Source organism: Thunnus thynnus, chromosome 16 (genome assembly GCF_963924715.1).
Source record: "Thunnus thynnus chromosome 16, fThuThy2.1, whole genome shotgun sequence".
Classification (NCBI taxonomy): domain Eukaryota; kingdom Metazoa; phylum Chordata; class Actinopteri; order Scombriformes; family Scombridae; genus Thunnus; species Thunnus thynnus.
In genome coordinates, this window is record NC_089532.1 from 9717501 (window position 1) to 9741485 (window position 23985).

The 23985-nt window shown below is 41.3% G+C and overlaps 1 protein-coding gene across 1 annotated transcript; it reads left to right on the forward strand.

Moving 5' to 3' along the window:
• Positions 1-23817, forward strand: crip2 (cysteine-rich protein 2). Its single transcript, XM_067614941.1, has 8 exons — positions 1-192; positions 15060-15154; positions 20288-20345; positions 20550-20681; positions 21409-21477; positions 21612-21706; positions 21908-21965; positions 22248-23817. The coding sequence occupies exons 1-8, from the start codon at positions 150-152 to the stop codon at positions 22313-22315; spliced, it is 618 nt and encodes a 205-aa protein (XP_067471042.1). The 5' UTR covers positions 1-149; the 3' UTR covers positions 22316-23817.
• Positions 23818-23985: the final 168 nt, after the last annotated feature.

The following is a 23985-nucleotide window of genomic DNA, read 5'->3' on the forward strand; positions in this document are numbered from 1 at the left end:
TTCTGTGAGCGGAGCGGGACACTTGCTGTGGAGAGAAGAGAGCCAAAGGACGAAGAGAGAAAAGAGAGAGTGTGGACGCCGCTCCAGAGAGAAACAAACAAACAAACAAAACATATAGATCACTTTCACTCGACCCAGAACATCGCAACATGGCTTCAAAGTGCCCTAAGTGTGACAAGACGGTGTATTTCGGTGAGTATTGTCCGTTTTAATTGGTTCTGGCTGTGGAAATTACTTTTGGCACATGATGGTGACCCCCGCTTGTTAGCCAAAAGATACTCCTGATAAGGGATCGATTGTTAATGTAGGACAACTTGTCTCACATTTTTTGTATTGTTATAGCTGAATTTTATTTCACGAACTCCATAAATAGTGCTCTAATTTATAGATAAAGCAGCTAATGCCCATTCATTGAAAAAAATGTACATTTCATACGTTCAATTACGCTATATTGACATTTACTTAAAATGCCTACTTTTTAAATGGAGTTCTGAATGTGCACATACAATTTTGACTACTTCTGTGTGTTTTGAACAATATTTAAACCTTCAGGAGGATATTAAATGTATTTATGTAACGTATGTTTGACAGTAGATTAATATTAGTCCATAAAACTCAATATTGCTTATTTTTTTGTGTGCAATGGTGGGAGACATGTACATTTCTCATATATAGCAAGTGAAGTTCACAGCATTCCTTAGATTAGGCTTTTTGTTTTTTAGGGAAAGAGTTGCTAGAAATGTAAATGATTCACAGAGTCAAACTTTGGGAAAACTAAAAGCTGGAGAGGCAAAGAGATCAATGTAAACAAAAGCCCTATGAGCAAATATTTCAACAAATTGATAATTAGTTACACACCTAAAATAATCTTGACGTGTGTGAGAGAAGACATGCCCCTGTCTGCACTGTCTTCACAAGTCTGGATGAATGATTTATGTTATTTTGACTCTGATCTGTGCCATTTTTCATTTGTTGTGTTTGGTAAACATCCAAGCTTTGGCAGTTGGCTTTGGAGGGGTATGCTGATGGAAGCCTTTGCCAAGAGTGCAGAAATGCCATATGCTGAGATTGCCCACTCACGGAGGAAAGCAGTAACAATCATGCTGCGTCAGTGGGAAGAAAAAACCTGTAAACATGCATCTTTTTTTTTTTGCATCTCTGTAAACAAAGATGGGAAAACAAAACACCCACTTAAGCAAAGAGCTTTGAGTCACACTCAGTGGCAGCGAGGAAGATGGCATATTATATTTACTATAACAGATGTTTATAGTGGAAGAAATGCACACAGGGAAGAGCAATAGCAGAGGATTAAAGGAGCTTAGGTCGTGAAGATAAACAAAAATTTAACATGGGTGCACTGAATTTTGAAGGCTGCGCATGTTAAGTTGAATGTATTTTTAGGAAACATGCTTACTGTACTGTTGAACCCTGAGTAATCCTGTGTTTATGTTTTGCTGCATGCTGGCAACACACACACACACAGACACACACACAAAAAAAAATCATCCTTCAGCAGGGATCTTTTCTACACTTCACAGCACACATCAGAGCTGTCACGGGGGTCAAAATCAATTATGTGAGTGGATGGAAGTCCTCTTACGTAACAGGAGTGGCAGCGAACATCACAGCTGCTGCTCATCCTGTGGGTCCCCAGAGTCACTGGCATGGAATAATATCTGCGCAAATAAGATGTATTCTTCCTCAAATACAGATTTTTTTATGCATGTCTGAGTATTCATTTGCGGTTGTACTCTTAATTCGCTGCAGCGAGTGAGTCACAGCTCCTCAGTGATGCATGTTATATGTTTTTTTTTTTTTTATGTAACATACTGAGATCCAGCCTAGTGTGAGTTATTTTTGGGTTGGGGTGTGTCTTTTGGGTGGAGAGCGTTCGGGGCAGAGTTGACTGTAAAGATGATGAGGATGATGAACGGCTACAAAGAGGGAAGCATGGCTGCACACCAGGGAGGACTGGAGAAAGTGACGGGAGGGGTTAATGACATTATTTAAGTTTTAGCCATTGCAAGGGAGGCTGTGAACCATATGACAAGGCATGGGAGAGGTCAGGGAGGGGAGAAATGTTGTATGTATGTGTGTGTGTGTGTGTGTGTGTGTGTCTGCTGTGCTGCTACCCACAGTCTGAAGCGTCAACATGATGTCAGTGATAAATTTCAGATACCGTAGAATGAGCTCAGCAGCTCCACCTACATACGTCCTCCACATCCAGCCACTTGGCTTTCAAGAGACACAAGACGTTCTGTTCTGAGGTGAAATTTCAGGTCTGCAGAAACCATTAATGTCAGAAAACAGGCACGAATGAGGTAGCAAAGTGGAAAAAAACACCCTGCTTCTGATCTACATTAGAACATGTGTTATTGATAGAGAAAATTGTCTATTTCCTGTCCCATCTTGCTCCCATTTCTTTTTCTTCTTTGTGGCGGTGGTTCGTGGTGTGCTATATGGAGAGTGGTGACTGGCCCACCCTGCCGTTAACCCACCTGGTCCTCCAGCTGGTGTTGTCAAATATTGGATTTAGTAGGCAAGGCATTCAACGTTTTACTCTCCTCTTTACTCATGTGCAAAACAACGTAATTTCACATGGTGGCGGTGAGCCACAGTCTGAGAAGGAAAATCCTTTTGGTTTCAGGGAAATGTTTTAATTATTATTTTCTGTTAGTTACTCTAATGAACAGCTGTTTAATGTGGTTCCATTTAATTGCCACTAAAGGCAAATGTTGACTGTTGCTGCTGTTTTTCTCTGTTAAAGTTAAAGTCCCCCTCCACTCAAAAAAATGTGTTTTGCTTCATGTTAACTTCAATTGGATGTTTGAGCTTCACTGTGCAGAGTTTGACACTAGAAGGCTGTTTTCACTTTCATCTCCTGAACAGGGAAAGTTTCTATGTGCTCACCGAAAATCAAGAGTAGCTACGAGCATGATTTGTAAAATCACAGCTAGTCTGGAAGCCAATCCTGGTCCAGTATTCATCTTACACAAATGTGATGTGGAAACTTGAAGCCTCAAGTGCACAAACACTGAGAATGGACACCTTATGTCTAGCAGTTCATCTTTAAGTGTTAAAGTTTGAAAAAAAAGCGACCATCTCAAGGGGGTTGCTCTGATATTAGATTTTTTTGCAAGGGTTAGCTGAACTCCAATTCCCAGTGGTCACATTGTGGCCTCACATATGTTACTTCCTGAGATGGTCAGAATACACCGGGGACTATTGGCGGACATGTGACCAGGCCCCAGTGGAAATACATTGTTAGCATGTGAGAGAGAGAGAGTCCATGCAGAGCACAACACGGCACGGCTCACTAAATCTCACCAACAAGACCCAAATTCGGCCGAACGATCCAGCCACAGCTCTTGTGCATGACAAACGGGAGCAGTGCATCTTTGTCCAGCCGAGTGAATAAACGAGGAACTAAATGTGAACTGATGGCGCTCCACTGTGAGTTTCTCTTTCTCCCTTTCATTCACCAGTTCCTCTCACTCTGTCTCTCTTTTCCTCTTCTTCAATCACTTGGTCTTGCCTCAGGCCCTGAATTCCTCTTTTCCTGAACTGCAAGGACTGGGGGAAATGGAGTGAGATGGCCCGCCTTTATTTAAACGGAGACTCTCAAAATGCCTCATGCATTATAATTAGAAACGACATCTCTATTCACACAAGGCTCTTTCTGTCTCTGCGCACGTTTGGCCTTCCAGCGAGGCAGAATACCTTCGTCCTCTCAGCCCCGACGATACGGAGCGGTGCGCTGTTTCCCACACACCTCTTTTTATGCCCCTTTTACCCCAGACGTTCACACAATTCCCTTTTTTTTTTTTTTGATTCCAGCTCCCTTCTGTCAACACTAGAGTACCCTGTTTTCCACTTTGCTGCCCAGTGGGCTGTGTGAATGTGCCTCGTCAGTTATGTAACATCATTTCTTGAGTCGTTGCCTCCTGCTCGGTGCCATTGCATAACCTGCCAGCTACTGTGCGCCAGTCAATGAGGGTCCTTCTTCTCTGTCTTTTTGAGGTACAAATTTGATCCCCTAATGGAGACGGCATTAAGCTCGGTGCTGAAAGTCAGGCTGCCCCCCCTCCCAGCACAGGTGAAACCATTCCACCTTGCAGCAGTAAAACTTGTTATGTAACAGCAGAGGCACAGAAAGGATGGTTGTCTGCACTTCATCATCCAAATAATTCATAGTATAAAGTCAAAATCCTTATTAAAATGGGTTTGAAATGAAAATGTTATGATTTCTGGCCAGTATTTTTTTCAGCCAGTCAGTGTCAGAGTGTGCAGCCAGCTAAAGATGTTTCCAAAAAAAAAAAGCTGAAGACCAGATTTTAAGTTTTTTAATGGAAGCAGTTGTGTAACTACAAAAACAGTATTGGATAAAACATAGAAAAGTCATTGATGGTAATCACAAATCAGAAAAAGATCAGATCAGTTCAACCAAAAGGATTATAGAATGAAACGGTTCAGTAGCAAGAAAACTGGAAGGGCAACACACACCCGCAGCGTTTGACACATGTCAAAATACCAGCACTCATTATTCTCAACATAAACTCGCTAACTGGTCGACTCATCAGTTAATGTCACCCAAGAAAAACAGCAGTTCACTCCCTGGATTGGCTACCTTAACTACTTCCTGGTTGCAGATAAATTGACCTTCCAACTGATGAATCGACTAATGGTTGCAGCTCTAGTTCAAAGGAATGAGAACAAATAAGGGCTGCAACTAACTATTATTTTCATTATCGATTAATCTGCCGATTATCTTCTTGATTAATCGATTAGTTGCTTGGTCTATAAAATGTCTGAAAATGGTGAAAAATGTCAATCACTGTCTCCCAGAGCCCAAAATGATGTCATGTTATGTCCCATCCAACAGTCCACAACCCAAAGATATTCACTTTGTCAAAGGAGACCAGAAAAGAGCAGTCAATCAACTAATTGATTAATCAACTAATCGTTGTGGCTCTAGAACAAACATGCTCCAATTAATTTGAACGCAGCCAACAAGTCTTATTATCTTTTAACCAAAGAACATTTGAAGATTGAACATTTTCCGTGTTTAAACTGTAGTTTGAATTCCAAATAGAGTCACAGCCCGAATCCAAACACAAGGGATTCACTGGAAATGATGCTTACAAGCATTTCATGTACAATATAATAATGCATTAGTTCAGTATTACTGTGTCAGACAACATTGTTGAATCACTTCTTTAGTCTTCTTTATTAAAACAATGTGACTGCTGGATCTTTTGCTCTATTGCGTTTCTCTGAGTTGCTACTCAAGGTGAATTTGCCGACCCCAGTGATCAATACACCTGTCATTTCCAATTTTACCCTGTGACTCGCATTATTAAAATGCCAATACAACCAGTTACCACAGGTGTTGCCAAATCAACTAGAGGCCCGATGCATAAAACTCTTGTCTAGATTCATGACTGAAACTGTGTGTACGCACAAAGCCATAAATATGCAGACGGATCCTTTCCATCAGGTTTCGTCAGGTAAAGCTGTACATACACATGGTTCTGTTTTTATAAATCTCAGTCATTGTGAAACTGGGAGAACGTGCACGAGCCTCATTTCCACTTCCACAATGAGCCATAAATGGATGAAAACATGCCTTGAACCAACGGCTTTGAATGATATCTCAGAAATGACATCATCGATTAGTTTGCAGTGCTCTTATCTAAACCGACTTTACGAGGTGTGACACAACTAAGGATAAGATAGAAAGAATATTAACCGCAAAATGCAACGTTGACTCCAGTGTACATTAAAAGAATGATGTAATTAATCAGTGTTACCTTTTAATAAATGCACCTTTTGATTGGCATTTTACAAATCTCTGTGTAAACGCAAAAAAAACAATCACACAATCAGTGCAGCTGGTTGTCAACATAAACAAACAATGTTTTACCAAAAGATTCCGTCTCTCACCTTTTATATTTCACCTAAATCCTCATCACACGACCCTCAGATCGCTTCAGAGAAACGTGTGTACGCCTGATCTGAAAGTTTATGTGCGGGAAGTGGCGTATGCATGGTTTATGTGTGCGCATGCATCGTTTATGCATCTGGCCACCGGGACTGAAATCTTGAGGATTTAAAGTTTAAGCTACTTGAAGCTACTTCCTCCAACACTTTCAAAGGAAACTACTCCACTTGACCAGGCTCTCATGTAGACATGGTCAATTTTATCACGCCACTTTACAAGACTCAGATGATTTCACTCAAAGGAGTCTTAAGCACTGCTACATTTTATGCCTCTGTCATATGATGTCTGCTCCTCAAGGGATGATTATCCAATTACCTCAGGCTAGATCTGAAGGTGCCATTCCACTGATAGATGTACGCTCCCACTTTTGAAGACATGGTCCACTTCTCTGTAAGCTAGTCATGCAGACTAGATCTTTTTGAAGTCCCTGTAGTAGGGACACAGTGTCCTGACCAGTTAGAGATGCAATGTGGTGAAAGCAAAGCCCAGAGGTTCAGGGAGGGCGAACAAGTCACCGAGGCAGGGAATGTGGAGAGCTGCTTTGCCTGCGGCTTCTCTGGCCAGCGCAGACAGGATGCGAGTTAACTGCAGCCCATTTACGTCAGCCAGCAGGATTCACGAGGTCGGCCTCTTTTTATTCACAGAGGGAGGGGGGGGAGAGAGAGAGAGAGAGAGAGAGAGAGAGAGAAAGCCTGGGGAGGAAACCTCGCCTTGGCTTAGGCGACAGACGACCTCCAGACCAAAGTTTTGCTACGGGGTTGCATCAGCCACAAGGAGATCCAGATACATGTTTCCTAGACTCTCTTTTAGCATCAGTCCTTTCCCCTGCACAAACACTGTCAGCACCACAGGAAGCTGCAAGCACACATCGACCCTGAACAAATCAATTCTAATGTTCAGCACATCACTACATCACGTCAACTCATTTTCAGTTCACTCGGCAGAGGATGTGCTCTAAAACTCAAAAACATCCTTCTCATAAATTGTTTCCTGGTTTTTCAATCTTTCAACATTGTCAGTGACGTGCAGTTGTTTGTTTATATACAGGTATTGCACAATAGTGTAGCACTGCAACTAATAGTTATTTTAGTTATCAATTAATTACTTTCTCAATTCATCGTTTAGTCTATAAGATGTCAGTAAATGGTGAAAAATAAGTTCCCATTGTCAAAGGTGAGATCTTGTTTTGTCCACCCAACAGACCAATTTAGGTATTAAATTTATTCATGTGAGAAGCTGAAAGCGACACATTTTTTTTCCAATTTTTGCTTTTAAAATGAATAAAACTATCAAAATAGGTCAACAAACAAAAATATCAAACATTTCCCCCTCCAGCTTTTCCAATGTGAGGACTCGCTTATTTTCTCTCTTTCATGTGACAGTAAAGTCATGGTCTATCTTTGGATTTGGACTGTTAGACAAAATCTGTGACTGACATTTTTTTTTTCTGATTGATATATTGATCAAACAACTAATAAAATGAATATTATGTGCATTAATCAATAATGAAAATAACTGTTGCAGCCCTAAATGTATTATTAATCATATAACTTCAAAATTCTTCATTTACTGAAAGTTTCAGCTTCTCCAGTGTGAGAATTTGTTTTACCTCATATTATATATCATAAACTGACTCCCTTTTGGGTCTTTGTAACGGTTGTTTGACCTTATAGCAGTAACAGATTTATTGATAATGAAAGTAAACATTGGTTTTAGCCCCGTTGTACAGTATTGGCATATTAGCTATAACATCTTATTTCTTTCATAATGCCTCCTAGACTTGAAACTAGTTAAAGCTGCAAATAAAATAAAGAAATCTGCACCCTAAATCACCTAAAATCAAATATTTAGCAAAATAACTTAAAAAAAAAAAAACAACCTTGAGCACATTTTGACCTTAACTCACCACACACACACACAGTGTGATGAACGTCTAAACCTACTCCTCAGCTGGAAACTTACTTTCAAAGTCAGTTCAATGGGTGAGGCTGAATGCCCCTGTGTGTCTTATTTGAATGGCCATTGTGTGTGAAGTTAAGGAGAAGGTCACCAGTCCTTCAGGGTGTTTGTACTCCAGAGAGTATAATAGTAAGAGGATGCAGAGAAGGAAACACAGGCCGCTTGTTTTTTCCTTACAAACATTTCTTGTGATCCGAGTTTCTACTGAATGCACCTCCCATGTTTAGGTCCTGATTTGCCCTTGTTGCCCTCCCCCCCCAGTCAGTCAGTCAGGTGTATGGTGCTTATTAGAACGTGTAGTTATTATCACACTGCTGTGACAAGAACCGAAACACAAAAAAACACCCGCTTGGACTCAGCTGTCACTGATGGATGAAGGGAACGAGAAAGAGGATGGGGAAGAGGGCAGTGTGTGTGTGTTTGTGAGTGTGTTTCGGTCGGGTTTACTGTAGGATGAGCTGAACAGATGGGTCCAAATTACCAGAGGGTGCAACAGAACAGAATCCGGCCAACCGTGAATTAGAGATACTTACAATAACATCGGTTACATCACGAAGATTACAAACAGACTTACAAACAGGCTCTTTAATCAATTAAGCTAGTGATTTGTCATGTCTGCTTTTTCATAATGGTGAACGCGTCTAGTGTCAGCCTCGTGTCACAAACTCACGGTTACAAATCGCACAGTTGTAAGCCTTTTGATGATCGGTGTTTGTCCATCATGCTCCGTCAAAGCGTGCTACATTTTTGTACATTTCTCTTAAAGCCGTTAAACATCCGGAAACCGCAGCCTTTACAGTTGATTTTTTATCTCGCTGTAAAGGGACGAGCTCCTCTGGCCGCGGCGTTGTCCTCTTTGTCAAACGCATTAGATTTCCCCTCGTTGCACCCTGATCGAATTATTGAGTGATAAGAGAGCACCCATATGAGATTTCACAGCCCAACCCCTTGGCGGACATTCCTGTCGCGCTGCATGCTGGAAGTTCAGCTGTATAAATATTGAGTACCCAGTGCTTTTTTTTTGTGCCTTTTTTAAAGCTCTTGAGCAACAGAAAGGGCACCAGTTTCCTCCTGACCCTGAGGGGGTGAATCCCAGTTCATCCTCAGCTCTGGTGTTTGGGTGCAGCTGCCAATTAAGCAACCGTAATTAAGTCATTTGGAGAAATGGGCCGTTAATGATCCCCCTCTCTGAAGACTGCTTGTTAAAGTTCTGTTGCTTAATGTTCTGTCCAATTACAGTGTGTTTGTACACTATTTACTGCAAGCCTGCTCCCATGCTGCTCCTCTTACAGGCTGAGGGACTCTATATAATTGGTTTCACTCTGAATATGATCTGAAATGTATGTGCATCGTGTAACAGATCAAACAGAATGAATCTAATTATAACCTGCTTGAAGTTCTCTGATGTACCTCTGTCTTTGGAAGCTCTTACCGCTGGAATATCACATGAGTAATTCATTTTCAAAGAAACTCAAAGTGTTTGATGTTTGAATTGGTGTTTTTACTCTTTGCATTAGATGCCTTATGACTCCAATTTCCCTGGAATAAAGTTAGGCCCAAATAGTTATTTCCTTTCATCAAAAAGCATGACTTTCATATTGAATGGTTATGCTTTGACTCCTGATAAATCCTCATTTTATGGACATATATTATGGATAATATGTCCTCAGAACAATACACCTTTCTCTTTGTAGCTATAAAATGTGTTAGCAAGACCCAATGCTCTGTAAATATGTGAATATGTGAAAGCTTTTTCCATTTAGTGACGTAAAAAGTGCTTAAACCCCTCACTCATGCTTTTAAAACTTAGTTTCGAATGGCAGAAACTGCAAAAAAATGAGATGTTTGCCTTTAATTTCATGCCCGTGCAAAGCCAGCGGTGGCACCGACGCTGTCGTAATGCTTTTTTTTTCGTTGGGCGTCGAGTCAATTTCTCTTTGCACGGGAGCCTGTTTGGTAATTCCCTGGCTCCGAATGGACTCGACTGTGGGTGGTGTGGCACTGCAGAGGTTGTGTAGATGCAGATCAGGTGGTGCAGTGCAGTTCTGGCACTCGTCTCTGCATGAAACTGTGCTTGTGTTGCCGCCTGGTCAGATCATATCTCATCATAAACACAAGCTCAAGCTGATATTCTTTTTTTTTTTTTTGGCTTAAGTTGACTGAGAAGTGCACAAATCTAAACGAAATGACGAAAACACCCATATATAGTATTCTATTTTTAGCCTCTCCCATTTTGTTAAATATCAGTGATGTGAATCAGGTTTCCTCAGAGCAGGAGTCATCATGGCACTTAGCATAGTGATTTAAACCATATTGACAATGCAATCAGAGAAGCTGAACGCAGACCGAAGAGCTTAACCCTGGAATTAAGCAGCTTACAGCGGTGCAGGTATCATATAGTTATGATGACGACCTCTGACCAGCACTGTTTCAATTTTCCTCCGTCCTGGAGCTCAGTGACCTGCAGTAGCATCATCTGTCCGTCAGTACTTCACATGTTCTTAGAGACACAATGTGACTCAGTTTAGAAATGTCATCAGTGTGAAAAGTCTTTACAGCAATTGTACACTTTATATTTGCCACAAACTGTAGTTCCTTAGCTAGTCTAAGCTTTAAGCTAAGCTTAGGCTTCGTTCTTCTTAAAAACAGAAAGTGAATATTTTGTTTTCCACCAGATGGTAAAATCTGTCTTAATCAAACAGATGTTCCGGCACATCGTCGACGTCACCTGTCGTGGTTGCTTTCTGCTCATCTCACTAGTGCTCCATCCAGGCTTTTATACCTTTAACCAGATCTGGACTTTTTTTTGGCTCCAGTAACTGCCAAGATGGTGGCAAGCAATAAATATCATTGTAGCCACCCGGATACTGACGTATCTCGTCATGTGATCAATTTAATTAGTAGATTACAGTCTGAACAGTAGTCACACTCATTTGGCGTTTGCTAAGGTTAATGTTTTGTAATAATTTTAATCAATGTTAGCAGAAGTAGTGGTTTGTTTCAGGCGAGGTGGCCCATCTCCACTATTAAAGACAGCAAGAAACCTGAATTTAGGGCTGGAACTGATGATTATTTTCATTGTTGATTAATAAGATGATCATTTTTTCGATTAATCAATAAATCTTTTTGTCAATAAAATGTCAGAAAATAGTAAAAAAAAAAAAGGTAACTTCTTCATACATCTTTTTTTTGTCCAACCAACAGTCCCAAACCCAAAGAGAATCAGTTTACTATCATTGTTGACAAAGAAAAGCATTAAATCATCACATATAAGGAACCAAAAACAGGAAAAACAGGACTTACAGCAATTCTAGATATATCTATAACAGACAGGAGCGACATGAGATAAACTACCACTCTTTCTAACGCAGCTCCACTGTTTACATTAAATCACAAGGGAATCCTCGGTTGTTTGTTTGTTTGTTTTTTGAGCAAGGCAAATTGCAGGGTGTCGTGAGAGAAATTAGATTGGCTAAAAGGATTTGGCGTATCCTCATCAATGTTGACGATGTAAATGTGAATATCCGGTGCGACTTCCCCTCCCTGTAAGAAGATCTCGATTGTTTACACAAGTGGGTGCATTTACCTTCACGTCGTTGCCATAACGAGTTAAGGGAAGACGCGGTGACATTTCACTCGCTTAATTTGTGCCCACACGTTTCCTATTTTGAGAGACGAAAGAGCTGAATGTGTTCGTCCTTTGATTCATTCATTATATAATTCTCTTGTGGTGTTAATTTTCTTTTTTTTTTATTGAATTCATGTAACAGTGTCGACCCAAATGCATGTTTTTTCTGGCTTTATTTCAGTGGTCGTGGCTATATGAAGGATAATAAGGATAGAGGCTGGCTCGGAGCTGGGGGTATAAACATCTGGGCCAGATACAGATCCCCCTCCACCTCCCCCACTCTATAACTCCCACAACACATAATACAGACAGACAGGCTCACCCCTCTTACAATAACAACTGCCCTTTAAAAGAGGGAGCAGTTAAACAGTGGACTTTGTTACTACACACAGACACACAGTCATCTACAGAGGAATGAGGACACACTGGTGAGGCTCTGACGTCTTGTTTCCATTCATGCGCTAACTTTTCAAATCTGTCCGGAGGTGTGTTTCTGAGTCTCACACACACACACACACACACACACGCTGAAAACAACAATGAGGACACACTGGCAGGGTTCCTCTTTTCCATTTATCTAGTCTGTTTTTCAACACTGTAGAGGTGTTGGGAGGTATATGGCTATCTTCAGATTTAGATGTGAATAAATCACACACACTCACACTCAGAAGACAGTTTAATCCCCTTCTGGTTCCTTTCATACTGTCTTCAAACATTGTCTAAAGGTTTTATAAGGGTTTGTGATGATTCTCTAATTCAAGATGAGGTGGAAAAGGCCACATTTTATGAAGGAAATGACACTAGATGGAGGTTGAAATGTCTTAAAATGTTAATTCCCTGTTTCTATGAAGCACTTAAAGTAGTTGAAGAGTGAAAGTTACAGCGTTGAAAGAACTGTTAAAAGTGCTGAAAGCAGTTGAACTGTCAGTTAAAGTGGAAATAGACAACTTTTTTTGCTTTAACTCATCATTGTGAAGTAAATGTTGATTGCACAGTGTAATGGCTATAGATTAATGACACCATCTGTCTTTTTAGATGGGTTCCCTATAAGCCTATTATCATAGTGAAATGCAGTTCTTTCTGCCACCAGCTACGATTTCCCGGGAAAATGAAGGCTCGATTTACTGCACAAAGGAAACGCGTCAACCATTGCGCCACAAAAGAGGAAGAGGATAGCATTTTTTTTTTGTTTTTTTTTTTAAATGGTGGCTATCGGTAGCTATATTTCCAAATAATCTGTTAGGTCGCCAACCTCATACTATTGTCTTAATGTGGAATATTGCACAGGCGAATCTGATGACACACTACTTATATCCGCATACACTATATTTACAACCCTACAGCCATACAGTACTGGATAAGTATCCAGTCAGGCTGCTGATCTACTCTCTTCATATGAAAACTGAACAAACAGAAATGATGTTATCACCGTCTCCGTTGTACAGTTTCTTTCATTTTGTAAAACACAAACATGCAACCAACCCAGCTTGCTTTTTTCAACATATACTAAAGAATTTATATCTGCTTTCATGTCTCCATTATAGACTGAATGAATGAACAAACTAATGTTGTCTTCTAACGTTACTCCCACCTCCCCCCCGACACCAAACCCCTGCTGTAGTTACTTGTTTGTGCAAAGCAATAACGTCGAAAAAGTTGTCTGTTTCCACTTTAAAGCGTAAGAGATTAAAGTGGTTGAAACATCAGTTGAGCTGTAAACAACAAAAGCAATTTAATTTAGTGCCAGAGACAGTTGAACTGTCTGATAATTGAAGTGTCAGTTGGTGCGTAAGCAGTGACACGAAACAGCGTGTTATAGGTTTAGACACACACAAGCTACTGATCCCACTCATATATTTCCTTTTAACTCTTAACGATGGTGTCTGGAGGTTTTTGTGGCCGTCCTCTGATCTGATTTAAGAGCAGATTATTGAGCAACAGAGTAATTTATTGCAGGCTTCTTTTTTATCCTGAATAACAGTATCTTTAAGAATGATTTAACATTTCCGGCTGTGTCTTCTGGTCAAGTCAGCATTCCTCCACTCTGTTGTGTTGATGGGAGGTCCCCCCCCACACACACACACACACACACCACACCCCAGCTATTCTCCAGGGCCTTGTTGTTGGCCATTTGTCTCAGTGTCGTAATTGACAGGGAGAACTGACAATGAGACTGATTGCAGAGTAAACAGAAACCTCTGCAGGGAGTAGTCGGATCCCATAAAGTCATCCTGAGAAAACTCTTCCACTTGATACCCATAAGATAATTTTTGTTGTGTCTGTTTGGATATGTTAGACATTGCTCATGCTAAATTGGCCATCTCTTACGCTTGTTTTTGCAGCTGAAAATGTTATAAATGTTATAGTCTGGTGCATCAAGGTTCCAACTTACAGTATGAGTCAGAAAAACTACTTCCCTACTTGAAATATGTCCATTTTATAATGAACTTCTGAATTAATTTGAACCTGTTAAATACATGTTTTCCGGTTTTTCTTTTGTTTTTTTTGGACAAAATATGTCCTCACTGTTGAGCAACTGACTCTCAAAATCTCTGACGTCTGAAATAATTAGCTTCCAGGAATGCGACACTGACGCAGGAATGTCACAAAACATCTACAGGTTATGGTACCTATGGGAAAGCAGCTAGAGAGACGAAGAACAGGAGGAAGTAATCGTCTGTATGTCCGCATACATACTCTTGTTTGTGTGTGTTTTTGACTGAGGTTATGTAGGAAACAGACTCAAGTATCCGGTTATTTGTGCCCTGCCTTGATAAGAGAAGGTGTTTCCTCTGCTGCCTGCATGACTCCTCAGGGTCCATTGTGTGGAAGTGGAGGACATTTATTATTGGAAAGGGTATAATTAGGGTCCTTCGCTTGTCTGGGAGGGAGGGCTGGGAGACGCAAAGGAAAGGGGGACGGAAATGGGGTTGAGGGGCCGTCTGAAGCAGGATGGGTATACTGTAAACTGGGGGGGGATGGGTGTGTGTGTGTCCATGTTTGGAGGGGTTACACAAAAGGATCTGGGTTACATGTGACCACCCCCTGCTGTTACAGCTGGACCGGGACTCGCGCCACTGTCTGTCGATCCCGCAATGACATCACCGCAACATCCTGTGTGGTACACAGGCATTCCCAGTATCCCCGCCTTCCCCCACCCCCCCCTCCCTCCCAGAAAACAATCCTTCAGTTGGCATGATGACAGGATTTCCATCGGGGCACAGAAGTACAGTACAAGCTGATTGTTATTCTGTAGAGTGAAGCAATGAGGGACGTAATTCCTCTCCGCCATGTGCGATTGAACGTCACATTATAACGCATACAAAGCTCAACACGATAGAGAAAAATAAAGGCTGTTGTTCGCAGAAATGTATACGATTCGCTGCTCGACGTGAATGTTTGCACTCACCCGGATCCCCTCTTTTTCTCTCTCTCTTCTCTCTCTCTCTCTCTTTTGTCTTTCATGTGCAGCTGAGAAGGTGTCATCACTGGGGAAGGACTGGCACAAGTTGTGTCTGAAGTGTGACCGTTGCAACAAGCTGCTCAACGCCGGAGGCCACGCTGAGGTCAGTAACACGCCATGCGCCCAGCACCAACCGTAACAGCACAACACTGTCCCCGTTTGCTGAAATCATGCATGTGATACTGAACAAGTTTGAGTTACTTAAGTATTTCCTTTTTATTCTACTTTATACTTCTACTCCACTACATTCATTTATTTCAAAGCTTTAGTTCCTGGTTACTCATCAGATTAAGATTTTACATGTAAAACATGTGATGCATTTATAAAGGAGGATGTATTGTTGTAGAATAAACTGCAAGAAGTTGTTCAAATTAAATTAAAACTGTTAAAATGCTCCTTAGGCATCAATGCATCAGTAAAAATATTTCAATTATATATTTGTATGAGAAATATAACATTCTGAATGGTGCCATTCTGCAACATGAGTACTTTTGATATTTAAGTACATTTTGGTGATAAAAGTAAGAAATTGACTGGGAGACTTTAACTTGTACTGGTATTTTTATTTAAAGATTTAAGACATCTATTAGCTGTTTCATCTATACAGTTTCCCAAGGTAACGTCCTCAAATGACTGGTTGTGTTCGACCAACAGTTCAGATCAAATTTACAGTAATGTACAGGTTCTGCTTCTTGCTTAAAGGCAGGTCAGCAGAGGTCTAAATACGCGCTTTCTGGTTTGAGGGACAATCTTCCTATTCACAGTGTAATTGAATGCTGTAATTCTAAAGGAAGAGCCATGATGACATGATGGTTTTCATTGCTTGTATAGCTCTGTGATTGGAGCGCATCACTACCACCGCCTGAGGTGGGGGTTTTACTTTGCATTGAGGCCGTTCATTCTAACATTATATGCACTCAGTGGCTAAAAATGTCCACCAAATAGCTTATTATGTTATGATTCTTTGAATTGACTTCATGGACCAAAGTTTTTCTCTTTTCTTCCTTTTTTTTTTTAGGAATTATGTTGTTTTTCTTTTTAAAATATCAGTAAAGTAGTGTTACAGTAGCATTGATTATACAGGGTCAAAGGTCTATAACCCCCAGTGCCAGTGCTTTTTTCCCCAGTTCGTTGACTGCCATTGTGAAATCTGTGCAGCCTGTGCTTCTTAGCCATGTATGGACTTATTGACAAACTTTTTCTCCAGTTTGTTTACTTTTCCTTCTCTGTTTCATGAAAAATCTCTTGACATATATCCAATATATGCCAAGTTAAATTACAGAGTACATACCTGGGAGGGATTGCAGTATTGTGGTGGAAGAGGGTCTCATCAAGTGTACATTTTGTGCAGGAAATTGCTGAGCGCATGTCCTTTTCCTGACATGTTGTGTGCCTGGTTGCATCTGTTAATATGGCTTGTCCTTATGGGAATTTTAACCCTGTTAGCGCTACAGGATGACTTGCTTTCAGGTCATTTTACGCAATCAGACTGCAGTATATCACGTCTGGACTGAACTGTGGTCCTCAAAGCAGCGTAGCTCACTATCTGGCACCTTCACCCTGGGGATGTCCTTATCTTGGCCTTTTTGTTTTGCCTGTCATGACCCAGCCAACGATTCAATTCTCACCCTCTCAGCACATGGATGAATATCACACACACACACACACACACACACACACACACACACACACACACAGGCACATTTCTCTGAGTCTCCTGCTCCTCTCTCTACACAAGGAGGATGTGATCTCAGCGTCTTTGTACACAAAAAGCTATTTCCCTGCAGACCTCAAAGGATGCTGCTGTGCTGTTTAATCTCTGCGTGATTACAGCAATGTAGTCACACAATCTCTCAGAGGCCCGCGCGCTCTCTCTCTCTCTCTCTCTCTCTCAGCCCACCTTCCTCTTCTCCCTCTCTCCGTCCTCTCTCCATGGACAACATCCAAATCCCGCCCCGGGCTGCAGTGCAATGGCATGACTTTAGTAGGGAAAAAACTGAGCGCTCGATCATCGTCATGGAAACAGAAAAAGGCTGAGAGAAGTTGCGTTTTAAAAAAAAAAAAAAAAAAAAAATATGAAGGAATGTTGAAGGACTGTGGGATCGTTGGGGAGGGTGTTTGATGTTATCCCGGCCCGGTATGCAAAAGGTTATGAACCTCAGAGCAGCAGTTCTTTAAAAGGAGTCGGGAGGGCGGGATGAAGCCCAGTGTGGCCTGTGGTCTGTGGGCCAAAGGAGGGCAGCAGCTTCCTGAGGCTGATGGCAGAGCGCCAGGCTGGAAAAGACAAGGTGACAAGTTCTTTACTGTTGACCCTAATAGATCATGGCTGTGTTAACCCTTAACGTCAGAAATCTCACCCCGTTGTCTTAAATTTAAGAGTTTCACAGCTTACTGACTGACTGCATGATAACTTTATATTTCCTGTTTCAATCACTCAAACCATAATGGGAAGTAAAAATACTATAATTCAAAACATATTAATCACAAATGAAAATAAGAAACACAAGATTTTTTTTGTCAGGTCCACTGAAGAGCTTTGTCCAGACCTTTCAACCACCTACCTCAGTCTTCACCCCCTGATGAAGACTGTGAGGCAGTTACAAAAAGCTAAATAAAGACTTTTTTTGCAAATCTCCACACTTTTTATTTACCCTATCACTACATTTTTTGGTGTTACTAAGACATGAGACACATTTTCTCAGTTCATTCATATACTGATTATGGCTGCAACCAATGATTATTTATGGTATCGATTAATGGTTTTGTCCATAAAATGTTGGGGAAAAATAGTATAATCCCTGTTATAACTTCTTAGAGGCCAAGGTAGCATCTTCAAATCTACAAATGTCTTGTTTTGTCCAATCAAGATTTTCATTGCACTGTCAAGTATGACAGAAAATCTTCAAATCCTCCCATTTAAGAAGCTGTAGCCAGCTAATGTTTGGCTTTTATGCTTAATGAATGACTTAAATGATTATTTGATTATCAAAATAGTTGACGATTAATTTTCTGTCAACTAAACAATTAGTCATTACAGCTCTAATACTGATATTGTTGTGTGGAAAACCTTTGGATCTACAGACAACAAAGTCAAAATGAGTGTAACCTGTTGTTTCACTAAAAGTGTTTCCAACCCTGGGGTCAGGACCCCTCTCAGGGGGTCCCAAGATAAATCTGAGGGGTCAGAAGATGATTATGAAACACTGAATACATTGACCTCTTCATGTCTCTAAAAAATCTTTCAAAAGGTTACCATCGAGAAAGGGAAAAAACATTAAGTTGAACTGTCCAGCTTAATGCCGTAGCCTGTGCACTGTACCACATACATGTTAACTGATGGCATCTCTGAACAGCCTTAACTATCCTGAAAATAGCTAACAGCTAAGTGTGCCAAAAGCCTATAAATAAAGGAAGTGAAAAGCAGAACAAAAACAACCAGGGATTCAAAGTTAATCCACCATCATTTCGGTGTCTCATGCGCGGACAAACCAGCACAGAAGGTTGAAGTATTGGGGCTTAAAATGAGGATGAGGAAGGGTGCGAGTAAGGAAAGAAAAGACGAAGAAGAATACATATAGATAGATGGTTTTAAATGTCAGGATGTGGGAAGTGGACTGCTGGGAAGAGAGTGGGCTGTGCAGCGATGGATAATCCATTTTTAGGGTCCCTCTGCAGCTGAGGTTTCTGTCTCGCAGACTGCTAACAGACCACTCAGTTCACTTGACAATGAAGCCCTGTGTGTCCTGTCCTGAGAAAGCCATCAGTACTTAGTCACGGCCTTGCATCGGCGTCCAGACCCTCACGGATCTCATAAATGTCAAACAGGAAGTGAGAAAGGAGTGCGTGGCTTCTTTAACAGTAGCTGATCCTGTCATGGCTAATGCATTATTAAAGGTGAGAGAACAATCCTTTTTTCAGCCACACCGTCTTCTCAGGAAAAAGGAGCTCGTGTGGCCAAAGCAGAGAGGATTGTGGGTAGCATGTCCCTTGATTAACGCCAGTTTTTTGCCTCGCCACCCAGGGCCTGGCGTCTTGCCCGTGGCATCGGTGCTTTCGGTTCTTCTCATCTATGGGCATTGGGCTCTGGACCAGTGGGCACCCTGGCCCTCTGCCTTGTTCTCCAACTAAAGCTGATCACATGCTCCTGCATGACCGCTGCATTCCCAGCATGCATCAGCAACAAGCCATCTATGTCTCAGACTTGGGTTTTTTCCCCTTCAAGTGGAAACACAGACAGTCACGCATGTATAGACACGTCGGCTGTGCTGAAGCCTGGCGCTGGATTCGTCAACAGAGTCCTGTTTCTTGGATACTGCCGCTGTCATTATTATGTGTTGAATGAACCTGTGACAGTGACATCATCAGGCAGCTGCAAAGGCTTGTTTCCGTTTTTGGACATAGTCCATCCGTCTCTTCTATTCACAAAATAAAAGATCAGAGCCAAAATTCAATTAAAAGATGCGTAGCAACATTATGTTGACATAAAAATATGTCATGGTTGAATTTACCATTCTGCATCATCAGGGTTTTTTTTTAATCTTTACATGGTTATGTCAATGTATATATAGACTCATACAAAAATAACCCCTCTCAATCATCACTTATGACCCACTAGAAGTGTGAGGCAGTGTATTTATCTACAGAGACCCTACCCTCCGCCTGGATTTTCTTATGATTTCTCTGTGTTCGGGACGTTTCTGGGCTGCAACCTTTTGGCAGTGGGTGTTATAGCCCCCTGCCAATAACAGCGCACAGGGTATGAGTGTATAAAAACGTAGCGACCAGGTGCCAGATCATCAGCACGCATCCAAGAGGGAAGCTACAAAATGGCGGACACAGCGCCGATTGTTCAACAGTTGTTTGATGAATTGCTTGTACTGTCTCCCTTATTACTGGATTTTGTTGTCCTCTGTGGACTCTGCAGCAGACTGCTGTCTGCTCTGTGTGTGTGTGCGTGGGTGCGTGTGTGTGTGTGTGTGTGTGTGTGTGTGTGTGTCTGTGTCTGTGTCTGTGTCTGTGTCTGTGTCTGTGTCTGTGTCTGTGTGTGTGTGTGTGTGTGTGTGGAGCTCAGCCCCGTCCTCGTGCATACAGGCACAGAGAGCAGAGGAGAGAGACGTTGAGCCGGGGAGGAGGGGCCAACTGTGAATGTTGTGTTTACAAACAGTAACCGACAAATCCTGCATAGTATGCCTTTAAATCTGTATGTTATGGTTTTTTTTTTCTGTGTCTCCCACAGCACGATGGAAGGCCCTACTGCCACAAACCGTGCTATGCTGCCCTCTTTGGACCAAAAGGTGTAGTACATGTGATTTTATTCAACACAAACTGCTTCACATTCTCATTTTTACAACATATATCAACATTAAAATGGAGTTTTCAAGCTATTCAGACATTAAAAGAAGTAAGTAGAAGATTTTATCAGTGCCATATGGACAGGAAATCACATAAATCTTTCCTTTTTGGTTGCAGTTATTCACTTTTCTCCCTTACTTTGCCAGGTGTGAACATCGGTGGAGCCGGTTCTTATGTGTATGATACTCCAGCCAACAACAACCCGTCTCCTACGAGTGTGGATTCAGCCCCCAGAGCTGAGGAGAAGAGAACGTTTGCACCCAAGGCACCATCAAAAGGTAAATGAGAAACATGTGCATGTATTCGTCCAGAACTATTGACTGTATACCACACATTGTGGATCTATCAGCAAGTGTTGGTGCGAGAAAACATCTCGACAGAGCCGCTGTCCTTGCAGATTTGGGTGTTTTTCAAGAAGCTGGTGCTGACTCAGTGATAAGGACATCAATACAAACAAAGTCTCCCGGGGCTTGTGGGGGAGTTTCTCAGAATCGTTAGATTAGGATTTCCCAGGACACCCACCATATCAGCAGGAACAAAAAAAATCATTTTAACGACTGTTTTTGCTCAATTAATCTCCGCTGGACAGTTTTCAGTTAATGGCAGTTTTCCAGCCACTTGGTTGCTGAAGCCATCAATGATTTAAGATTTGCTTTTTGGCTCCACCTGCAGTTCCCAGCACAGAACTACATGTACGCCGAACATCCATTGGCTCCCATGATTGGCTCCTGTTGGTGGGAGTGAATTGTAAATCTCTTACCTTGGCAATCAAAGTATCTAATTTGGCAAGTTTAGCCCCAATAATTCCCTCATGAAACATATAAAAACTGTTTAGCACTTGGCTCAGTTTTATTTCTGTATCTCCACATCATCATCAGCACACTCAATTTCACACTTAACTGAAAAGATTAGCGACCATTTATTGAACCATTTTCCTTTACTTGCCATCATGCGCAACCTTTTTCCCTCTCCTGTATCATAATGTGTCGGTAAATGTGTCGACAGCTGGCAGCATCACCACTTTTTCCGGAGAGGCCAACCTGTGTCCCAGATGCAACAAGAAGGTGTATTTTGGTAAGTAGTTCCACACTTCCAGGAAACAAGGTGAGGGGGGAAAAAAAGGTTGGAGTAAGAAGTGTGAACCTGCGAAGTGGTTGCTACGGTGTCTCACAGTTGTGTCTATCTGTGTGTGTGTGTGTGTAACACAGCTGAAAAGGTGACATCACTGGGCAAGGACTGGCATCGGCCCTGCCTGCGCTGTGAGAGGTGCAGCAAGACTTTGGCGCCTGGCAGTCATGCAGAGGTGAGGAAAAAAGAGGCATTTAGGAGGAGAAAATAACATAGAAAGGTGAAAAAAAAGGAAACAGTTGCAAAAATTTGATTAAAAAGGGCAAGAAGGTTGAAAATAAATGTAAAGACAGACCAAAAAACACAAAAACAAAAGAAATGCAAGCTGAAAGAGGATGTTTTTATCGTGTTAATGGTTGTATTTTCGTCATTACAGCATGACGGCCAGCCTTACTGCCACAAACCCTGCTATGCTGTTCTCTTCGGGCCCAAAGGTAACCGCTAGGGGGTGCTGTCAACCCACCAATTATCAGCTACACTTGAAACACAATGTTGTTTGTCTGAGCACTCGCAAACAACTGCAGATCTTGCACAACATTAAGTGTTACTCAAGAGTCATTTCATCATAACATTGTGTTTATCACAGCAGCTTCTTGAGCCTATGGGCGACCATTCAGAAAACAGTTTTTTGCATCTTGTCCTGCTCATGTTGCACCTGCTCTTGCCCTCTCTTTTAAACCCCCTGACACCCTCTACTGTCCCTGTGGTTTTTCCAGGCGTGAACACTGGTGGTGTGGGCAGCTACATCTATGACAAGGAGCCCAGTGCAGTTACCGAGCCTTGAACCTTTTGTCCTCCCCTCAGCCTCATCCCTCTCTACACAACACTGACCATCAGCCACAGTATTATTTGTAGACTTTCTCTCTCTCTCTCTCTCTCTCTCTCTCTCCATCCATCCTTCCTGTGCGTTCACACCTGAGACAACCAGCCTTCTGCTCCAGATCCTCTCCTCAGTCTCTGCTCTTCTCCTTTATCCTGACCCGCTCCCAGAAGTCCCCGGATCAGACTTAGTGCCACGAGGAATGATTCATTGATTACAAATGCTGCCGAGACATGTGTTATACGTATTTGCTCCAGGAGAGCCCTCAGCACAAGCACACACAGTTGTTGTTCTGCATCCTGCATTCCCACATGATTGCTATAGTTATTGCACTATGCATTTAAAATATTTCAACATTTTCGCCACGTTTACACATTTATAAATGTATGTGAGCATATTACAAGTCACCACAGTCAAATATTAAAGTCTTATATTTCAATTTTTGTACCCAGGATTGAAGATGTCAAGTTTTTGAGATGATGTATTGGTATGCTTTATAAAAAAAAAGAAAGATGGATAGTGATTCTCAGGTGTGGAAAGCTGCATTTTGAGTGGAGGTGCAGTGCGTTGTGATGTGCTGACAGGCAGAGGAATTTCATTTCGAAGGCTGCTGCACACACAGGTGGTGCTCAGGAGCACATTGCCAATAAATCTGTATTTTTTTTCAAATGCCATATTTACGGTCTGGCTACCTGACAACATTCCTTATGTTTTTTTTGTTTTTAAAAAAAAAAATCAGATTCTGTTCAACATATTGTATAAAGATTGTTGCAGGTGGGACAACGGATGTCTGAGCCGACTGTGACATTTTCAGCACATCCATGAGGCTGTATTAAAATATGAATTTGTTTTACTTTTGAGCATTATGTTAATAACCTGTTTTACATCAGAGTCTGGATAATAAGATATTACAATGTCTAATAAATAACACAAACTTGTCCCGGTTATAAATAATATATTTTTTAGATTGAATCATTCTAAGAGGCAGAATGTGGGTGATGATTTGGGAAAGGAGGGCTATGATTTGTCAGGGGTCAAACATGTATTTATTACTCTGTTAATAAAGTCTGTTAAAGTTCATCAGCCATTGTACTGACAGATTATGAATGAGGTAAAAAATGAGGCGATGTAAGCTGTATAATTCTCTATGATGAAGATTTTTATCATTATTTTCAAATAAATAACCCTGCTGTTATTTTCCAAGAGACGACGCGCTATTTGAAGTATTATATTGTTTTGCCGTTAGCAAATACAGTAGCTTAGCTTGTAGAAACAGAGATGAGACAAGTCATTCTGTAAGAATGTGCGTTCTAGTATTATTGTATGATTGTTACTGTGTTTGTTTATTATCTGTTGTACATCGTAGGGCTGTAGACACGGCAGGGCTCACTGTAGAACTGAAACTCTGCACTTCAACCCTGCTGCATTTGTCTTTTTAATCCCATGAATAAATATTTTAGAAACTCTTCCATCTCTGTTGCTATAATTTGTTTTTTGACAGATTTTCTGTTTATGAATTGCAATAAATCAACACTACAAGTGGCGTAAATTTGTGGATTTGTCGTCAGATTAATTACCATTTATTTGTTTGACAGAAATTAAAGTTGAAATAAAGTTTTTTTTTTGAATATTAT